The following is a 15061-nucleotide window of genomic DNA, read 5'->3' as shown; positions in this document are numbered from 1 at the left end:
ATGTACGTTTCACAACTGGGACTTGATCCTATAAACCCCATGCAAAGAGCTGAGAGGATGGTCTTCCTTTTCAGGTAACAACAGAAATATTGGAGGGTGAACATAAAGGTCATTTCAGATTTATGGAAATACGAGGCGTTAAAAAACGGTAGCCGACTACTCTCATGTTCACAGATGTTCGGGCTTTTCCACCACAAAAGAAAACAAGCTGTCTCTCTTTCCTCTCAGTCCCTCTGGTACATTGAATTGAACATTTGCATGCTGGCCAAACACAACCAATCCAATATGGACCTTGAAATTATTGGGTTGCAGTTTTCAAGCAGGTTTTAATTGTGGACACTTGACGGAAAAAGCAGTTTAACACCTCCTCAGTCAAAGAGAAACTACTGTGAGCTGGAGGACAGATTTGTCAAGAACATGGGAGGAAAGTTCAAATTAGCTTCAAAATGAACTTATGCGGCTTCTTATATATACTATATAAGAAGTCGCAACGATATATGTGTTGGATTTATCTGGTATGGATGAGCATTAGGGGCAGGGATAGGAACAAATATCTCTATATATATATATATATATAAATATAGTCAAAGTGTTGAAAAGATGAAAAGTTAAGAATCAAGTCCAACCAAAACGGAGGAGGAGGATTTGTTTTTTTTAATTGTGCAGTTTGAAAACACAATTGAAATGTTTGGCATAAACTCAAACTAATCCAGAGGAGGACGTTTTTTTAAATCTGCTTCGTTGGTTACGTCACAGTTAAGAATAAAGGAATACCCTTTACATTATTGATATGATACAGCTATTAAATAAGCATACAGTTGAACCACTTCAGAAAATCACACTCACACCCCAGGGATGTGACATTTTGGCAGCTCATATAACTGTCAGTCGCACCTCTAACTGGATTTGATGTGCCAAAGAAGGTAACTTCCCTCTCCACATTTCAACTTCTTTCTCGAAATGAAAACCCTTCCTCCTCTCCAGATTTTTCTCCTTATGTCTGGCCCCAACCGTCTTCAGTACGTAACATTTACTTGATGTATTTAAGCTCCAACCAACGAAGCCTGAACACTGGAGCCGAAGCAGCAGCAGCAGCAGAAACGTGTCCTTTAAATCCATCAGGGTTTAACCAGAGTCGGCCCTGCCTTATATGCAGAAAGTACCAGCCTAATGCATGAAAATATGATGTACGAGTGGTGCCCTGTTTCGCATACCATCAGCAATGACTCATCACTGTCTCAGGAAAGGAAAACATCATACACGCATAAAGCTACTCCCCACACACGCATAGGCAGAGAAGGAGTGCATCGAGCATGAGGGCACGCACACACACACAAACACAAACACACACAGCAAATAAAGCAGTGCCGAGGACGAACGTGGACACCAGGTTTTAAATGTTATGGTTCGGATCAATAAAAGTGTTTTAAGGTCTGCCTTTGATGATTTCTAACATCAGTACTGTAGCATGCAGTGTTATTCTTCTGTGTGTGTGTCTGTGCTACTGTGAAATACAGTTAGAATTGACAATGACCCTTGTCCCGAAATATTTACAGTCCACAATAACACAGTGTAAATCACCTTTAGGTTTTCTCCAAGTGCTCGACATATTTATCGAGCACTGCTGGTCGCTAACTTGTATCTCTTATAAAGCTCCGGAGAAATTTTACCGAGGTTTGAACCTGACTGTGCTTTTTCTTATTTTCTGACAGTTTTACTCTTCACCTCTTTCCGTCAGTGCCCAGCATCAGTTACATTTGAAACTAGTGTTGCCGTTCTCTTGCCTTGACACTCCCCACTTGCAGACAACCCCGGGCCCCCTTGTGGAATGCTGTATAGCGTGAGGCCTATGGAGGAAGGGCATCCCAGGACACAGCGAGAGCACACAAATACACACTCGCACACACACACACGCACACACTACATATGCTAACACAGCCACTAACACGCACATAGACAAATACAGCTGTTGAGAGCCTTCACAACCCTTTTGGCAGACTTCCAAGGCAAAGACGAGTGCTGGAAGGCCTCCGTTTAGAGAGAAAGAGAGAGAGAGAGAAAAAAAAAGTCTCACATTTTCCATGTATGTTGAGTTTAACACTTGAAGATAGAAAGTTGGCAGCACAAACGCCACATTACCATTGAACTGATACCCCCCCATCCCGTACTGTGGGGAGGAGGAAGATTATCAAAAACTACAAATGCAACACATATCATTATCGCCCATGGTATATTTCACAGAAGAGAAACAGAAGGGACGTTTTTCTTAAAAAACAAGATTCACACTACACTGGTTTAATGATTCATACGGATCTATAATGAAGGACTGATCCAACCTTTGTGACTTTTGTTAGGGCACTAGGATCCTTAGTTCATATAAGAAAGATAAAGATGTCGCCCATAACCAATGAGCAAATATGTGTGTGTTTTTTTTCCTTTGCAAAATTCTCTTGACAACACACACATGACTCCGCTGTGGTCTAGAGACTATAAGAAAGAGAGCAGGGTGTCAGAGAAAAGAGTGTGTGTGAGAGAGAGGGAAGGAAAGTGACAGGAAATTATGAAAATCGCCACAGGCTGCGTGTCGGCGAGCCACAAACTGCACCCATGTACACACACACACAGGAGGGGAGGGGAGGGGAGTGTATGTATAGTCAGATATGGCTCCTGCAGGGTTCAGGTGAGGTAAACAAAGCCACAACTGACATATCAGACACTGCGGGCTACAGTTACGTGCAAGAAGGGGAAAACTTGTTTTTCAACCTTTAATTGAATCTGAATTTGCTGCTAAACATATTACGATTATGAATTTAAAGCCATTTGGGTCCCATTTGGGTCCAGTCCAAAGATTTTATAGCCTTTAATGTGTCATTTTTGTAAATGATTATAATAGTGGTTTTTAGGGCACCCAGGTTAGATTTTGTAAGTAGTTGTGAGCGAGGGTTCATACAGTGACACTCTTCAAACATTCGCTCAGGTTATTTAAACTGTTCGGTAACGGCATTTTCCATCTTTGGTGCACCTTTTGGTCCAGCCCAAGAATCTTCTATCCCACATTTCAATTTTGAAAATGATCATATATGTTGTTGACAATTCCCGTGCACTCAGATTAGATTTTAAACACAAAATCACCATTTAAACATAAGGAAATTCCTTAAACTAACAATTCAATATAGGAAACACTCCTCCAACCTTTGCTCACAAGTATTTGAACCGTTATCTCAACATATCGTCATGTTTAAATAATGGATTTGTGCCCATTTTGGACCGGCCCGAGGACTTTGTTGTCTATTATTATAAATGTTGTTGATTTTCTAGTGCACTCAGGTTAGATTTTAAACACTAAATCATCATTTGAACATTCAGACATCTTGAAGTAACACTTTAAAATCCTTGTGTGAGTGAGATGTTTGCGACGGCAGCTGCACGGGATCATACCGTAACACACTTCAACCCCTAACTCACGTGTATTTAAACTGTTAAATGAAGGTATATCAAGGAATTTATAGCCTTATTTATGACATTTGTTGTAAATACTAATTAATGTTGAGAGCACCAAGGTTAGAATTTAAACACCAAACCGCCATTTAAACATGCAGATACTGCTTAAACTGGCACTTACGAGTGTGGCAGCTGCACTGGATCCTATAGGAACTCTGCACTGCCCCCCAAAAACCCTGCAACCTCAGCTGATGTCTGTGCTGCTTGTAGCAGTCGTACAGCATATAGCAACACAATAGATGCATTATGGGTGGAGATTTTTTTTTTTTTTTTTTTTGGGGGGGGGGGGGGGGGGGGTTGACTTCATTATGACGCAAGAGCGATAATAAATCCCACCACTTTCTCTACTCGTGCAGCTGAAACTAATGACAATAGTATTCCTGTGGGCTTTTTGTTTAAAGCGCTGTCCAAAATAGGACTAAACTGTCCTGGGGAATGTGGGAGGGTAAAAATAAAAAAAACATACAAAAATATGATGTGTGATTGGTGGCCGTAGTGGTGGGACACACTTTCTGTGCGTGAAAACCCACTCATCCAAATGACTTTGTGTGGAAGTTAAAGAGTGTAAAACTTGACTTTAGCTGAGGACAGTGTGCTGGCGCGGATAAGAGGAGACCGTGGTTGTGTATGCGCACGGAGAAGGAGCGAGGGAGTAAATGCATGGTAATGAGAGAAAAAAAAAAAAAGAAGCCTATGCGTCATGCAAATCAGGCACTGTAAACGAGAGCAGTGGATGTATTTACCCAGATATGTGGTTATTCCATGAGCCGCGGCTGTCAGCTGGCGCAGATGTGGCACACGCTTCTCCCTCCGGACGGACCTCTAAACTTTTGCTGGGTGTTTCAAAAGACGGGAAGAACAGGAAAAAAGGAAAAAGAGCAGGCCCCTGGCTTTCCTCTCGTCCGCTGTCTCTCCCTCTATCTCTCCCTCTTCGGTCCTGGCTCTCCCATCTCTCTATCCCACTCTCTCTTTCTCTCTCTCCGCTGTCCCCTTACAGGAAGTGAACGCAGGGCGCACTCACATGCACAGTGCGCGGACCGCGAGCCGCCTGACATCACGCACGGCTCGGTGTGCACTTCTTTTTTAAAGACGCAGACATGTTGGCGGGACCTGGCAGGGGTTTATTTCCCACTGGGCTGGAGGTGCACTCAGTCCCGGCCGCAGCAGAACACTCGGTTCGGTCGCGGGCTACCGTGCGCCTTTAGGGACACGTGAACCCGGTGCACTCGGCAGAATTAAAGGTGTAGACTGCGAACATGTGAGAATATATAAACCCGCAGCCGTGTGTGAGCAAGTGTGTGAAAGGGGACAACCCACCGGGTGCATACAGTGCGTGAGGCTGCACATGGGACAGGCTCATCTTCTTCCTACTCCTCTCTTTTTCTTGTGCGTGTCCTATAAGGACAATGTACATGTGTGGTTACCTCACGTGTCCCCGTGCGATGACAGCTCACTGCACGATGATGCGCATGTGCTGCTGCTGCTGCTGCTGCTGTTGAGTTTTCAAAAGCGCCAACTGCAGGCGGCGTGTGGCCCACTCCAACTTTTCTTTCCCTGCAGATCAGACATGCAATCATCACCATGCGGCATGCAACGAACTGATACACTGCAGGTGGGGGGTGCAGACCTCAATTTGCTCAAATGTCCCTCACAGACAGGCATGACATGCACAGGAAATATGATTTTATTAATATCATTTAAGAGAGGAGTCAGTGGTTCTCTTCTTTTTCTGCTTGCAAACCTTTTAAAACAAAGTCAAGTCAAATTGAAATCTCTTGTCTAACTCAATGAGCTGTTAACAGAGGCAAAATGTTTTTTATAGATTTAAAACTTAATGTAGGCCCAACGAGCTAAATACCACAGGCAAAAAGCAAAAAACAGATGATGTGGTTTTATGAAACGGATATACAGTATATATATAGACCACGCAACTATACAAAATGTATTCAGCCGTCTATTACGATTCACTTAAACAAGATATTGCCTGATAAGGGGTTTAGTGTAGTTTCGTGTAGGATAGCTTCTTTGTCTTTGTTCGGTTTATTGGCAGGTGGCAGCAACACCAAGGTTCCTTACCGATCCTCTATATCTTCTTAATATCAATTTATTTTTGATTATTTTATGGCCTTTTCTAAAATTTGCAAATTACATTTCCCCCTCATTCTGACTTTAATCTAAAGTCTTGAATCTAAGTCAGTCGTCCCTCACCTTTTTTCAATTGCAACTCTTTTAAAACATGGTTAGGAAAAATAACAAGCCCTCACAAGCAAAAAAATATAATTGTGTTAGAAGAGGTATAAGAGGTTTAAAATAATTTGATTACTTTCTGGGGCTCAAAGAGCTATCCTAGTATCTGACAAGTAAACAGAAAACTTTTTAATTTGTAAAATATGATCAATAATATCACATGTAAATAATATATACATATATGATATATTAGACAAAGTCTGAGATGGCTTTATGGAGCAGAACTATGCATTTCTTTCCCTAAATCTAGTGGTTGCCACCCTAGGTGTCAGGAGCTGTGAGGCACTATTGAAGAGAGGGTCACAATATGATTTCCAGACATGTGATACAACTTTAAAACAATTATTAATTGTATTAATTATCACCTCCACCTGTGTAAGCTTGGCTGTCAAATCCCAGTTTGCTCTGTATTCATTAACACATCACATACCTTATTATCTCTCCTCTCATAATGGCACTGAAAGGCCTTTATTTCTCACCTTCGTTTTCACTTCTAACTTCTCGTGTTGCTTCTTCTCTCCAGGATCAATACCCGGTTGAGACGTGTCTGTACGGTCTTGTGATATTCCTATATGAGCCTGCCGTGTGTTTACAGTACGCTTATTGTACCCCTACTGCTATTTTAAGCACTGCAATATTCCCTATCGGGATTATCATGTGTCTGTGGTGGTCAACAGTGAGTTTATAATGATCGTATTGTACCATTAGAGCAGCTATATCCTAATCAGTGTTTGCAAGGAAATTAAAGATTTAGGGTTAGGGTTTTCCCCCCATTATGACTCATCGTTCAGCTAAATTCACTGAAAGCTGTAACTGTGGCCTGATTAACTGACAGCTTAAATAAAATGTAGACCGTTGTAACAAGAAGGGACCATAAATGATTCCCTGGGAAAATAGTGAAAATTTAAAAAATGCCTAAGGTCATAATGTCATAGAAAAGTTGAATAAATTCTGGATCTGCACCTTTGTCAGCATCCATGCAATTTGTATGGGTTCTCACTTTGCCTATGTCCCACCCTTCCACCAAATTTTGTGGAAATCCAATCAGTAGTTTTTGCTTAGTCCTGCTCACAAACAATCAAATGGACAAAACATTACCTCCTTGGCGTAAACTTAACCATATTGGGATAATTGAAGGGGACGTTGTATGAATTGTTTTAATTTATCTAGTTTTAAGTCGTCCGGCTTGCTAAATATAATAATTTCATGCAGCGATTTGTGTGCATTACCATGTATTCTATATTTTTCATAAATGAAGAGTTCAAGGATTGACCTGGATGGGGGGGCGCTGCGGTGGAATCAAAAGCAGAAGATGTGTTGATGTCAAACAAGAAAACAAAATAGGCAAGTCATTCAGACAAAGCAACCAAAAAGAAGAAATGAAAATGCGTGGGTAGTGACTTAATCAAGTTCACCTACAGTCCAGCGCTATACCGACACCACGAGACAACTCATGTTCTCCAGTTCTCCTCTGGTGCGCAGCTGGGCTGTCAGATCGACCCCGGCTCTCGAGTACCAGGCATATGATGCGTTGATCCTCGGAACAAAAGCTTATTGTTGCCGCCTGATTATGCATTTGTTGCTCAAGGCCATACCAGTCTCAAGCATGTCGGTTTTCCCAGAACCTGTGTCGAAAGTTCATATGAAAAGATGGCCCTGCTGGTAGTTGCCAACTTCTTTCCTCTTTGTGTCATATCCTATAATTGAAGAAAAGCCAGGACATCTATGTTGATTTTTGTACAAGGTATACAATATTCGTGAAAATGCCTAATACAGACAGATTCTTTCGACTTCAACCTCATGCGCCCTCATGAGTTTCATGACAGCGTATGCTTCATGCTATGTGATAATGAGGCTATATAAGGTAACTGGGACACAGCCAGTTCCATTGTTATGCTTGGCAGAAAACAGCGGGGTCTAGTTGTGGTTTGTGTTTGTTGCGCTGAGGGAAGCTGAACAGAGAAGTCAGTCAGATCAGCTCTGAAACCATGTGAAGAGCGACTGACGGAGCACTTGACCCAACGCCCTATTTTCAATTTGAACTGTCACACACTCTTATGACACAGCTCGGGGCGCACGGTCTTGGGTGTTAGACATCACAGTTCGCAAATTGACTCGGCCACGCATCTCAGGGCACGACACATTTGATCAAAACAAAATTTATTAAATTACTTTACAAAAACATAAAACAAAAAAGCTGGATGGTTGTCACTTTAACGCCTGCCCCCCCCAGCCCTATTTCACAAACAACATTATACACACTGCTGTTGTCATCTTGTTTCGGGCACTTTCGCAACCATAACTTTTCAGCTTCATCTATGTGGAATATTTTCATATGATATTAACATAATCCACATTGTCAACCGGAGAATCATGGTGCTATATTGCTTTTTGCTTCAGGGCCCACTTTGTGTTATTTTTGGCACGCATGCCGGTCTTGCATCACACAGCCATGATGCACATTAGTCATAGAGTAAGTCACGTCTTCATGCAACAGACATTCACTTTTCCATAATTGCAAACGGAACAGTTCCCGGTCAAGATGCACATCAGAATCTGTGAAAACCGGTTACACATGGCGTGAAAACACGATAGAGATGTAATAGAAATAACATGAAATTCCATCAGATCCGAAACCCAACCAATAAGGTTTTTACGCATTTAACCCCAACGTCAAAAAGGGGTCTTCTTTGACTACAGCGGAGTGAAACAGAGCCGTCCCACAGGACACGTTAGAGCTGTGTGCTGTCCCATGAAGCCACACAAAGCTGAGGTTACAGGCCGCCGCTTTCACGTGACACACACTACATTTCCATCACATCGCGGCTACATGTCCACAAACACCATGAAGCACCAGCCGAGCCCGCCCACCAGGAACATGGTGATCTGCATGCTGTAGATGATCAGGTCATTCACCACACCAAAGTCTAGACGCCGGTGACCCAACAAGAGCAGGATGATGGACAGCTTGTACTGCAGCCGCAGGAGCACGCGCACGCTCACGTACTGCAGGAAGAAGAGGGCGGAGAGCGCCACCCAGAGCAGGGAGGTCAGGAGGCTGCAGCCGAAGTACAGGAGGAAGCGGAGGAAGCTGTACATGCAGCGGGAGCGCAGGTACAGGTCGAAGTTGTTGTACTTGGTGCGCACTAGCTTGGAGGCGTGCGTCGACCCGCAGGCTGAGTGCATGCAGGTGGTGTGGGGGCCATGGAAGCTGCGCACCCGCCGTGGGATGGGGATCACAGGCATGGGTGGGCTACGGGAGCCCGGGAGTGCCAGCTGCAGGGGGAGTCCTCTGTGAGAGAGGTTGCTGGGGAGGCAGGAAGCTTCATTTGGTTGTGGGGGCGACGAGCAGCTCTAGAAGTGGCAGCTCAGGGCGTGGGTCCAGTCAGAGAGGCCTCCCTCCTTCAGGTGCAACACAGATCTGAGGAGATATGACATTGTTACTGTTCATTTCTTATTGCAATGACAACCTGTGCATGAACACATGGCTGCAAACCTAACCCAAGAAATACAGGCCTCTGCAAAGTGTGCATTTTTTGCTGAAGTAGAACATAACATGCATTTCAACACATGAGGTTAAGGCAGTGTGTGAGCTCCACGTTATATTTGCACGACTACATCAGAGCTGTGACCCCAAATAACACATTCCCTCCATATATTCCTCTGTGGAAACAAGTGATGGTGCAGAATCACTGATCTTACATGCAACACTATGGCGCCTTCCTCCTCAGTAAGACAAGACGACGGCTGATTGGCTCTCTGCGGCACTGAATCACATGATGGACACTTAGTGACTGGGACTCCAACGTAAACACACGGGATTTGTTTTCTGTCCTTTCTTGTTTATCTTTCCTCGCGTCGGGTTGTTTTATTCCGGCGGAGATGAGACGTCAAGCCGGTTCCGCGAACGTAAAACTGTCGCAAAGCAAACGAGTCACGCTGCCCGTGACGTCAGACGGTGGGTTAAAGGGGAAGTCCGCCACAACGGGAGAGAATTGAACTGTGGATTTTCACATTCAAATAAGTTTCTATTGAGTTACACGTTGAGCAAATATTATTTGATACATTATTAATATATGTGTGTGTTTTTGTTTGGGGGAGATTCTGGATTTCTGTGCAACAACAACAACAATAATATCATCATCATAATAGCTCCATCTCCTCCCACGACCCTCACAATAGTAAAAAGTATAGATGGTTTATGATATATGATATGTATAATACTACAACTAATAATAATAATAATGATAAAAGTGAAAATCCCCTCCCACTTCCCCTCTCCACCTGACCTACTACTTCCTCCTGTGGCTCCACCTCCAGAAGCTCCACAGGAAGTCAGCTCACCTGGCTCACGTCTCTTTAAACAATGAGACCAGGAGGACTGCATGATGGAGACCTCATCCTCTCAAGTGTGGACTGTCTAGATGCCCAATGTAAGTTGATCTCGTTTGATGGTTCATCAGTGAAAGGATTTGATGGGTGTTTTTACCGTATATAGCTATGGTTTTTACCACTTGAGTTGATGTTTAAGAAAGGTTAATTCTTTTTTCTTTTTTTTTACTGAGAAACCACTGAAAGCTAATCCCTCACCTGTCCTCACCAACACTTTGAGGTGATGTAGAAAACACATTTACAGTGTTTTACAGGTTGACAATGAAGAATTTTAAGGCAAACAACAGTAAACAATTTAAAGTTCTACCAGGTGAGCTATATGCCCCCCCCCCCCCTAATTGTTTTTAGCCAAATCCTGTTTAGTGTCTATAGAAATGAGTAAGAACAACTTTTACCAACAATAAAAAAAAAAAAAGTTTCTCATGATGTGTTTAGAGGGTTTTGCTAAAGTTTCCCAGTTTAATTTAAAGAATGTATGCCAATGGAAATGCCAATATGTTTGAGCAGTCATGTCGTCCATCTTTTATATACAGTCTCTGTTCTGTACCTGCAGCAGTTCAGTGAAAGAAAAAGACGCCGCAGAGTGTGCGTTCATGTTTACATGTCTTTTAACTTGACAAGGTTGCACAGCATGTCCACTTGCTGGTCCTCAGAAGTGTAGGGACAACGTCAAAGTGTCCTAGCCTTTCGCTCTTGTATGTCAAGTAACCTTGATTGGGCAGATTAATGCTCCGGCTGACTGATTACATCTCAGCTATCTGTCAGGAAGACAGATGGCAGCAGGTGACCACATATATCATAATAAATCCACTTTTTCATTTATTTCTATGTTTATCTTAAGGAGTTTATTACAGTTGTTAATCGGGCTCTTGAGAGGGAATTTAAAGGTGTAATTATGAGAAATTAGAAAAACAATCATCAAAATATTTAATCAGACACACATAAAGTTGTCACAGAGGCGGAATATATGGTTCATGCATGTGCTCTGCCTTCACGTTATGATTGAGGTCAGTGATTAAATCCATAGAATACTAATAACTTGAGTGGCAGCCCCCCCAAACAATCTGCAGTCTGCTCAAGTGAAGTGGCTGTATGTGTTTGAATTATGAGTATTTTCTATGTCCACTTGAGAGCGCTCACTGTCGCCGAGAAGGACTTTTGATATTGATGTGTGTGGTGAGTTATTTAATCTTGGGACCTCAACAACAGAGGTCAAAAGGTCTAGATGAGGACCGGCCTTTATTCTGACAATACTGTGATCGTCATATCTAATCTATTTTCATTCAAAACTAAATTTCAGAGGTGTAATCTTCGACCTCAGTGATGACAATCATGTGTTGGTCAGATGTAATGGGCTCCAGCCTTTAAATCCTACATCTCGGTGTATAATGCAGTTTTGACTAAGAGGCTTCTCTTTGTGAAGCATTTCCCATTAAGTCTTCCCGATTCCCAGTTTTTAAAGACGTGCTCAGGTCACGTCAATGCAGTGGCTGTTGAATTCCCTGGAGGAGCTGCAGACTCTTCTTCTCTTTCATTATCACTTTTCTCATGCAGTCTGATTCATATTTTATCTGCTGAAACTTGGCTTTGGCTTATCAGTGTCAAACTGTGACAAACAACATTTAACCAAGTCTTGCTTCAGACAAAGAGATGTCTTCACTTTCAATATTAATACATAAGTGTTACATGAGGATATTTTCATAGGGCTCAAGTTGAATTAATGTTAAGGTGCTAACTGATCCGAGGTCTCACCCAAATGTGATTCAGTTTAAGGTACAAGCTGAAAATCCATCATGGTCGACTAGTTAACCACATCACTGCATTGTTATGCGGAGAGGATTATGTTGTCATATGAATCAATTCTGCTTGGAAACTTCCAAAATGATTTAAAGCTCACATGGACATTTTGAAGTCAGACAAAAAGTCCTCCAAAATGTTCTATACTTTGAATCTGTGGTTCCCAAACTTCGGTTTAGGACCCCTGGGGATTACAAATAAAATATCTGACCCCATGATTGTTAGAAAATAAAAATAAGGTTAATTCCGTAAACGTCTGTGTGTAGTTCATCAGAAGACATGGAAGGGATGTGTTCAACTTGGCCTTGTAACCACGCTGCCCCCCCATGTCTGAAAAAATAATAGCAGTTCAGAAACTCATTCAAGCTCTCATATATGCGTTTGTGCTGCAAAAGTTAAAATGTAAAATAAAACTGCAAATCAGAAAATGTTTAAACTGCCTTCTGATTCTCAGTGTCACCTGACCCTTGAGGTGATTGTGACAGATTAGCGACAGAATCAGTTGTATTAAGGTCGGTTTGCAGCAACACAGGAAACGTTGTGACATGTGCGAGTAGTTGATAGACCCTCAAGTCCTTGGCTTTTTTATTTTGGGGGTCAGGGGCTGAACATTTTAAGAACCTCAGCTGTAAATCACAGACTTCAGATCCGATCCAGTAAACGTTTCTCTATCTTGGCCCATAAGTTGATTTCTTTGGACTTTGAATGAGCCAAAGGCTGCTGCCCAGTTTGTTGAGTTTAATCCGTTTAGAAAGAAACTTTTTTCTGTATCTTCCTCTGTAACTCCCTTGAGTTGTGTACCTGTAATGGCCTGCACTATTTTCTGGTTAGAAGATTAATGGTGGTTATTTAGGAAAAGAAATACCCTGAAGGTTGACTTCACTTGTCGCGGTGTGAGGAACCAAAGTCTTTTCTCGGGTATAAATAAAGTTGGCACTGTAGGACAGGATACAGAGTTCAAGCGTAAACGACATGATGGTGAAACAAGCTCTGTGCAAGTTTATATTTAAGTTAAGTTTAGCTCAGTTATTTAAAAAGAAACCTGCAAGAAATTGTCATATATGTCAGAAGATATATAACTCCCCCCCCCTTTTTCAGTAACTTTATTTTTCTAAAATGAGCATCAACATTGTGACATCTAACAAAAGTACATTGCAGGAGCATTTGAGAACAATATGAACCAAGACAAATGTAACACACACACAGAAACAACCAAACCAAGTAAAAACTATAAAAACAATTAATACCACAAACATCATCTAAAGAGAAAATAAACCAAACATAATTCAACAATATTATGAAAATGAATAGAGCATTATTTTCAAATTAAATACGTCTCTCCACACCTGAATCACCCCATAACAACCCATCTATTCTATTACTGATCTCTCCTTCTTTTTAAAACAGGTTCCATTACAATTTTTTTTTGGGAAACATGAAATCAGTATTATTAGTTTGGTTATACTTTAATTTTATTCAAGTATGTAAGACAAATCAATCTTGCCAAAATGGACAAAGGCCTCAACCTTCTGTTATCCAACACAGATCAGCTGCTCGCGTTCTCTTTAATTAGTCCTAATCACATGAGTTGACCTATTTCACTGATACAACCGAACAAAGCAATGTTTGAAATTAGCTGCGATGCCAAGTCCCAAATTGGATGTTTCATAATCGTCTAATCTGCTTCACAGGAACGCAGGCCTACAACGGGAGGAGTTATTTTCAGATTGACTGTGAATGTACTGAGATGTGTTTGCAGACAAGAATTTGTAAAAATGTGTTTGTATTTGCCTTAAACATTTGATTAGATTTTTACCTATTCATTAGAACAAGCTTGATGACATGCTTGTGGTTTGCTTTAGCACACCAAAGAGACCATTTTATTTTCTACCACTAGAGGGAGATGTTTGTTCAGGTTTCTGCTTTAAGAACAGCATTCAGTTTCCCAGCACTAGGTTGTCTCTCTTCCTCTCTTCTTGAGCCCCTTTGACGAAAAAAAAAAAAAAAAAATCAATTTCCAGCATTATTGCATCCCTTGACAAATTGACATATACAGCACCATTCCAGCTAAATGGGGCCAAAATAAAACGTTGCCTTCCCGTGCATCTGGTTAATAACTGCATCCGAGCCGAGGATGCTCCTCTGTCTTGTACTATTACCAAGAAAAACGATGCCAGTAAAGTGGAGCATCGTAATTTAGGCATCCAAGTGCCCTTGTAAAGGATGTATACTGGTTCTAATCATGCATTATGGCAATATTATCGACTCATATCTTTCCCCTCCAAAACATGAGGACTTTTAGTGTATCGCCTCATCTGGCTGAAGGTGGAGCTTGGCCGGGGATAAGTGTTAGGAAGTATATTCTGTGCTGCGGTTTCAAGTTTCTTTCCAAGTTTGAGAGCAGCTGAGGAATGGTGCTTTAAAAATGTCATTGCCAAGGCTATTTCTTCTTTCGCTGACAAACTGCAGAAGGACAAATCGGCCCCGCGCTCTTGGCGTTTCTGCAATCCGCAGCTAAAGCTTCGCCTCCTGCTCCCCCCCCTCCCAAAAACAAGAGCTGTTGCCAATGCATCGCCATCATGACCCAAAGAGCGTCTGGAGTGAGCAAGATTAAAGGGGCAACATGTCAAAATCCTCTTTGACTCCTCCAAACACACTTGAGCTCAATCAATTAATTCATTAACTAAGTAGAGGTCACAGCCAATAGTTGAGCTAAGACAAATTAAATCAATTATTCGGGCTAATAAGATGGGGGAGGCTTTAATTAGTGAAAGTTTAATCAAAGCCATGTTTGCGCTGGGCCGTGTTATAAAGCGGCTCTGTGGATCTCCTATAGAAAGATCCATTAGGCCCGTCTAGCAAAACTTTGAACATATATGAAAATATACTGTATCCGCTTTTATGTTCTCATGTATTAGTTTCATCTTGGTAATAGAAGCTTCTGCCCACTTTTATTTGATCCCAAGGAATGTGGAGCGTGCGGCTGCCAAGTTGTCCCTCCGCGTGAGCCTGTTTTTCTGTTGGGGAGTCAAATTATTCATGAGAAACTTGAAAAAAAAAAGAAGCTAAATAAATAAAATTAAAAGATGGGAAAAGGGCCTAACACTGATCCACGGCCAGGGCA

General features: G+C 41.9%; 2 protein-coding genes and 1 long non-coding RNA gene across 3 annotated transcripts in view; 1 reads left to right on the top strand and 2 right to left on the bottom strand.

The window, feature by feature from the left end:
- LOC133974752 (nucleus accumbens-associated protein 2) overlaps positions 1–4607 on the bottom strand; it is a 29569-nt gene extending 24962 nt beyond the window's left edge. The window contains exon 1 of the mRNA XM_062412458.1: positions 4245–4607. The gene's annotated coding sequence lies outside the window, so the exon portion shown is untranslated. The remainder of the gene's footprint in view (positions 1–4244) is intronic.
- A 3284-nt stretch (positions 4608–7891) lies between these two features.
- On the bottom strand, positions 7892–9651 carry LOC133975530 (transmembrane protein 250). The gene is made up of 2 exons (XM_062413500.1): positions 9451–9651; positions 7892–9169 (listed from the first exon to the last, which is right to left on the bottom strand). The coding sequence occupies exon 2, from the start codon at positions 8992–8994 to the stop codon at positions 8575–8577; it is 420 nt and encodes a 139-aa protein (XP_062269484.1). The 5' UTR covers positions 8995–9169; positions 9451–9651; the 3' UTR covers positions 7892–8574.
- A 472-nt stretch (positions 9652–10123) lies between these two features.
- Positions 10124–15061, top strand: part of LOC133975529 (uncharacterized) — a 38105-nt gene continuing 33167 nt past the window's right edge. The window contains exon 1 of the long non-coding RNA XR_009924760.1: positions 10124–10181. This is a non-coding gene — a long non-coding RNA (uncharacterized LOC133975529). The remainder of the gene's footprint in view (positions 10182–15061) is intronic.

This window comes from Platichthys flesus, chromosome 19, assembly GCF_949316205.1.
Source record: "Platichthys flesus chromosome 19, fPlaFle2.1, whole genome shotgun sequence".
In the NCBI taxonomy this organism is placed as follows: domain Eukaryota; kingdom Metazoa; phylum Chordata; class Actinopteri; order Pleuronectiformes; family Pleuronectidae; genus Platichthys; species Platichthys flesus.
The sequence above is the reverse complement of the archived record's forward strand: the minus strand, read 5'-3'. Positions and strand labels throughout refer to the sequence as shown.

Coding starts and splice junctions, on each gene's coding strand:
- LOC133975530 (XM_062413500.1), bottom strand. CDS start 8,994: ATGCCTGTGATCCCCATCCCACGGCGGGTGCGCAGCTTCCATGGCCCC.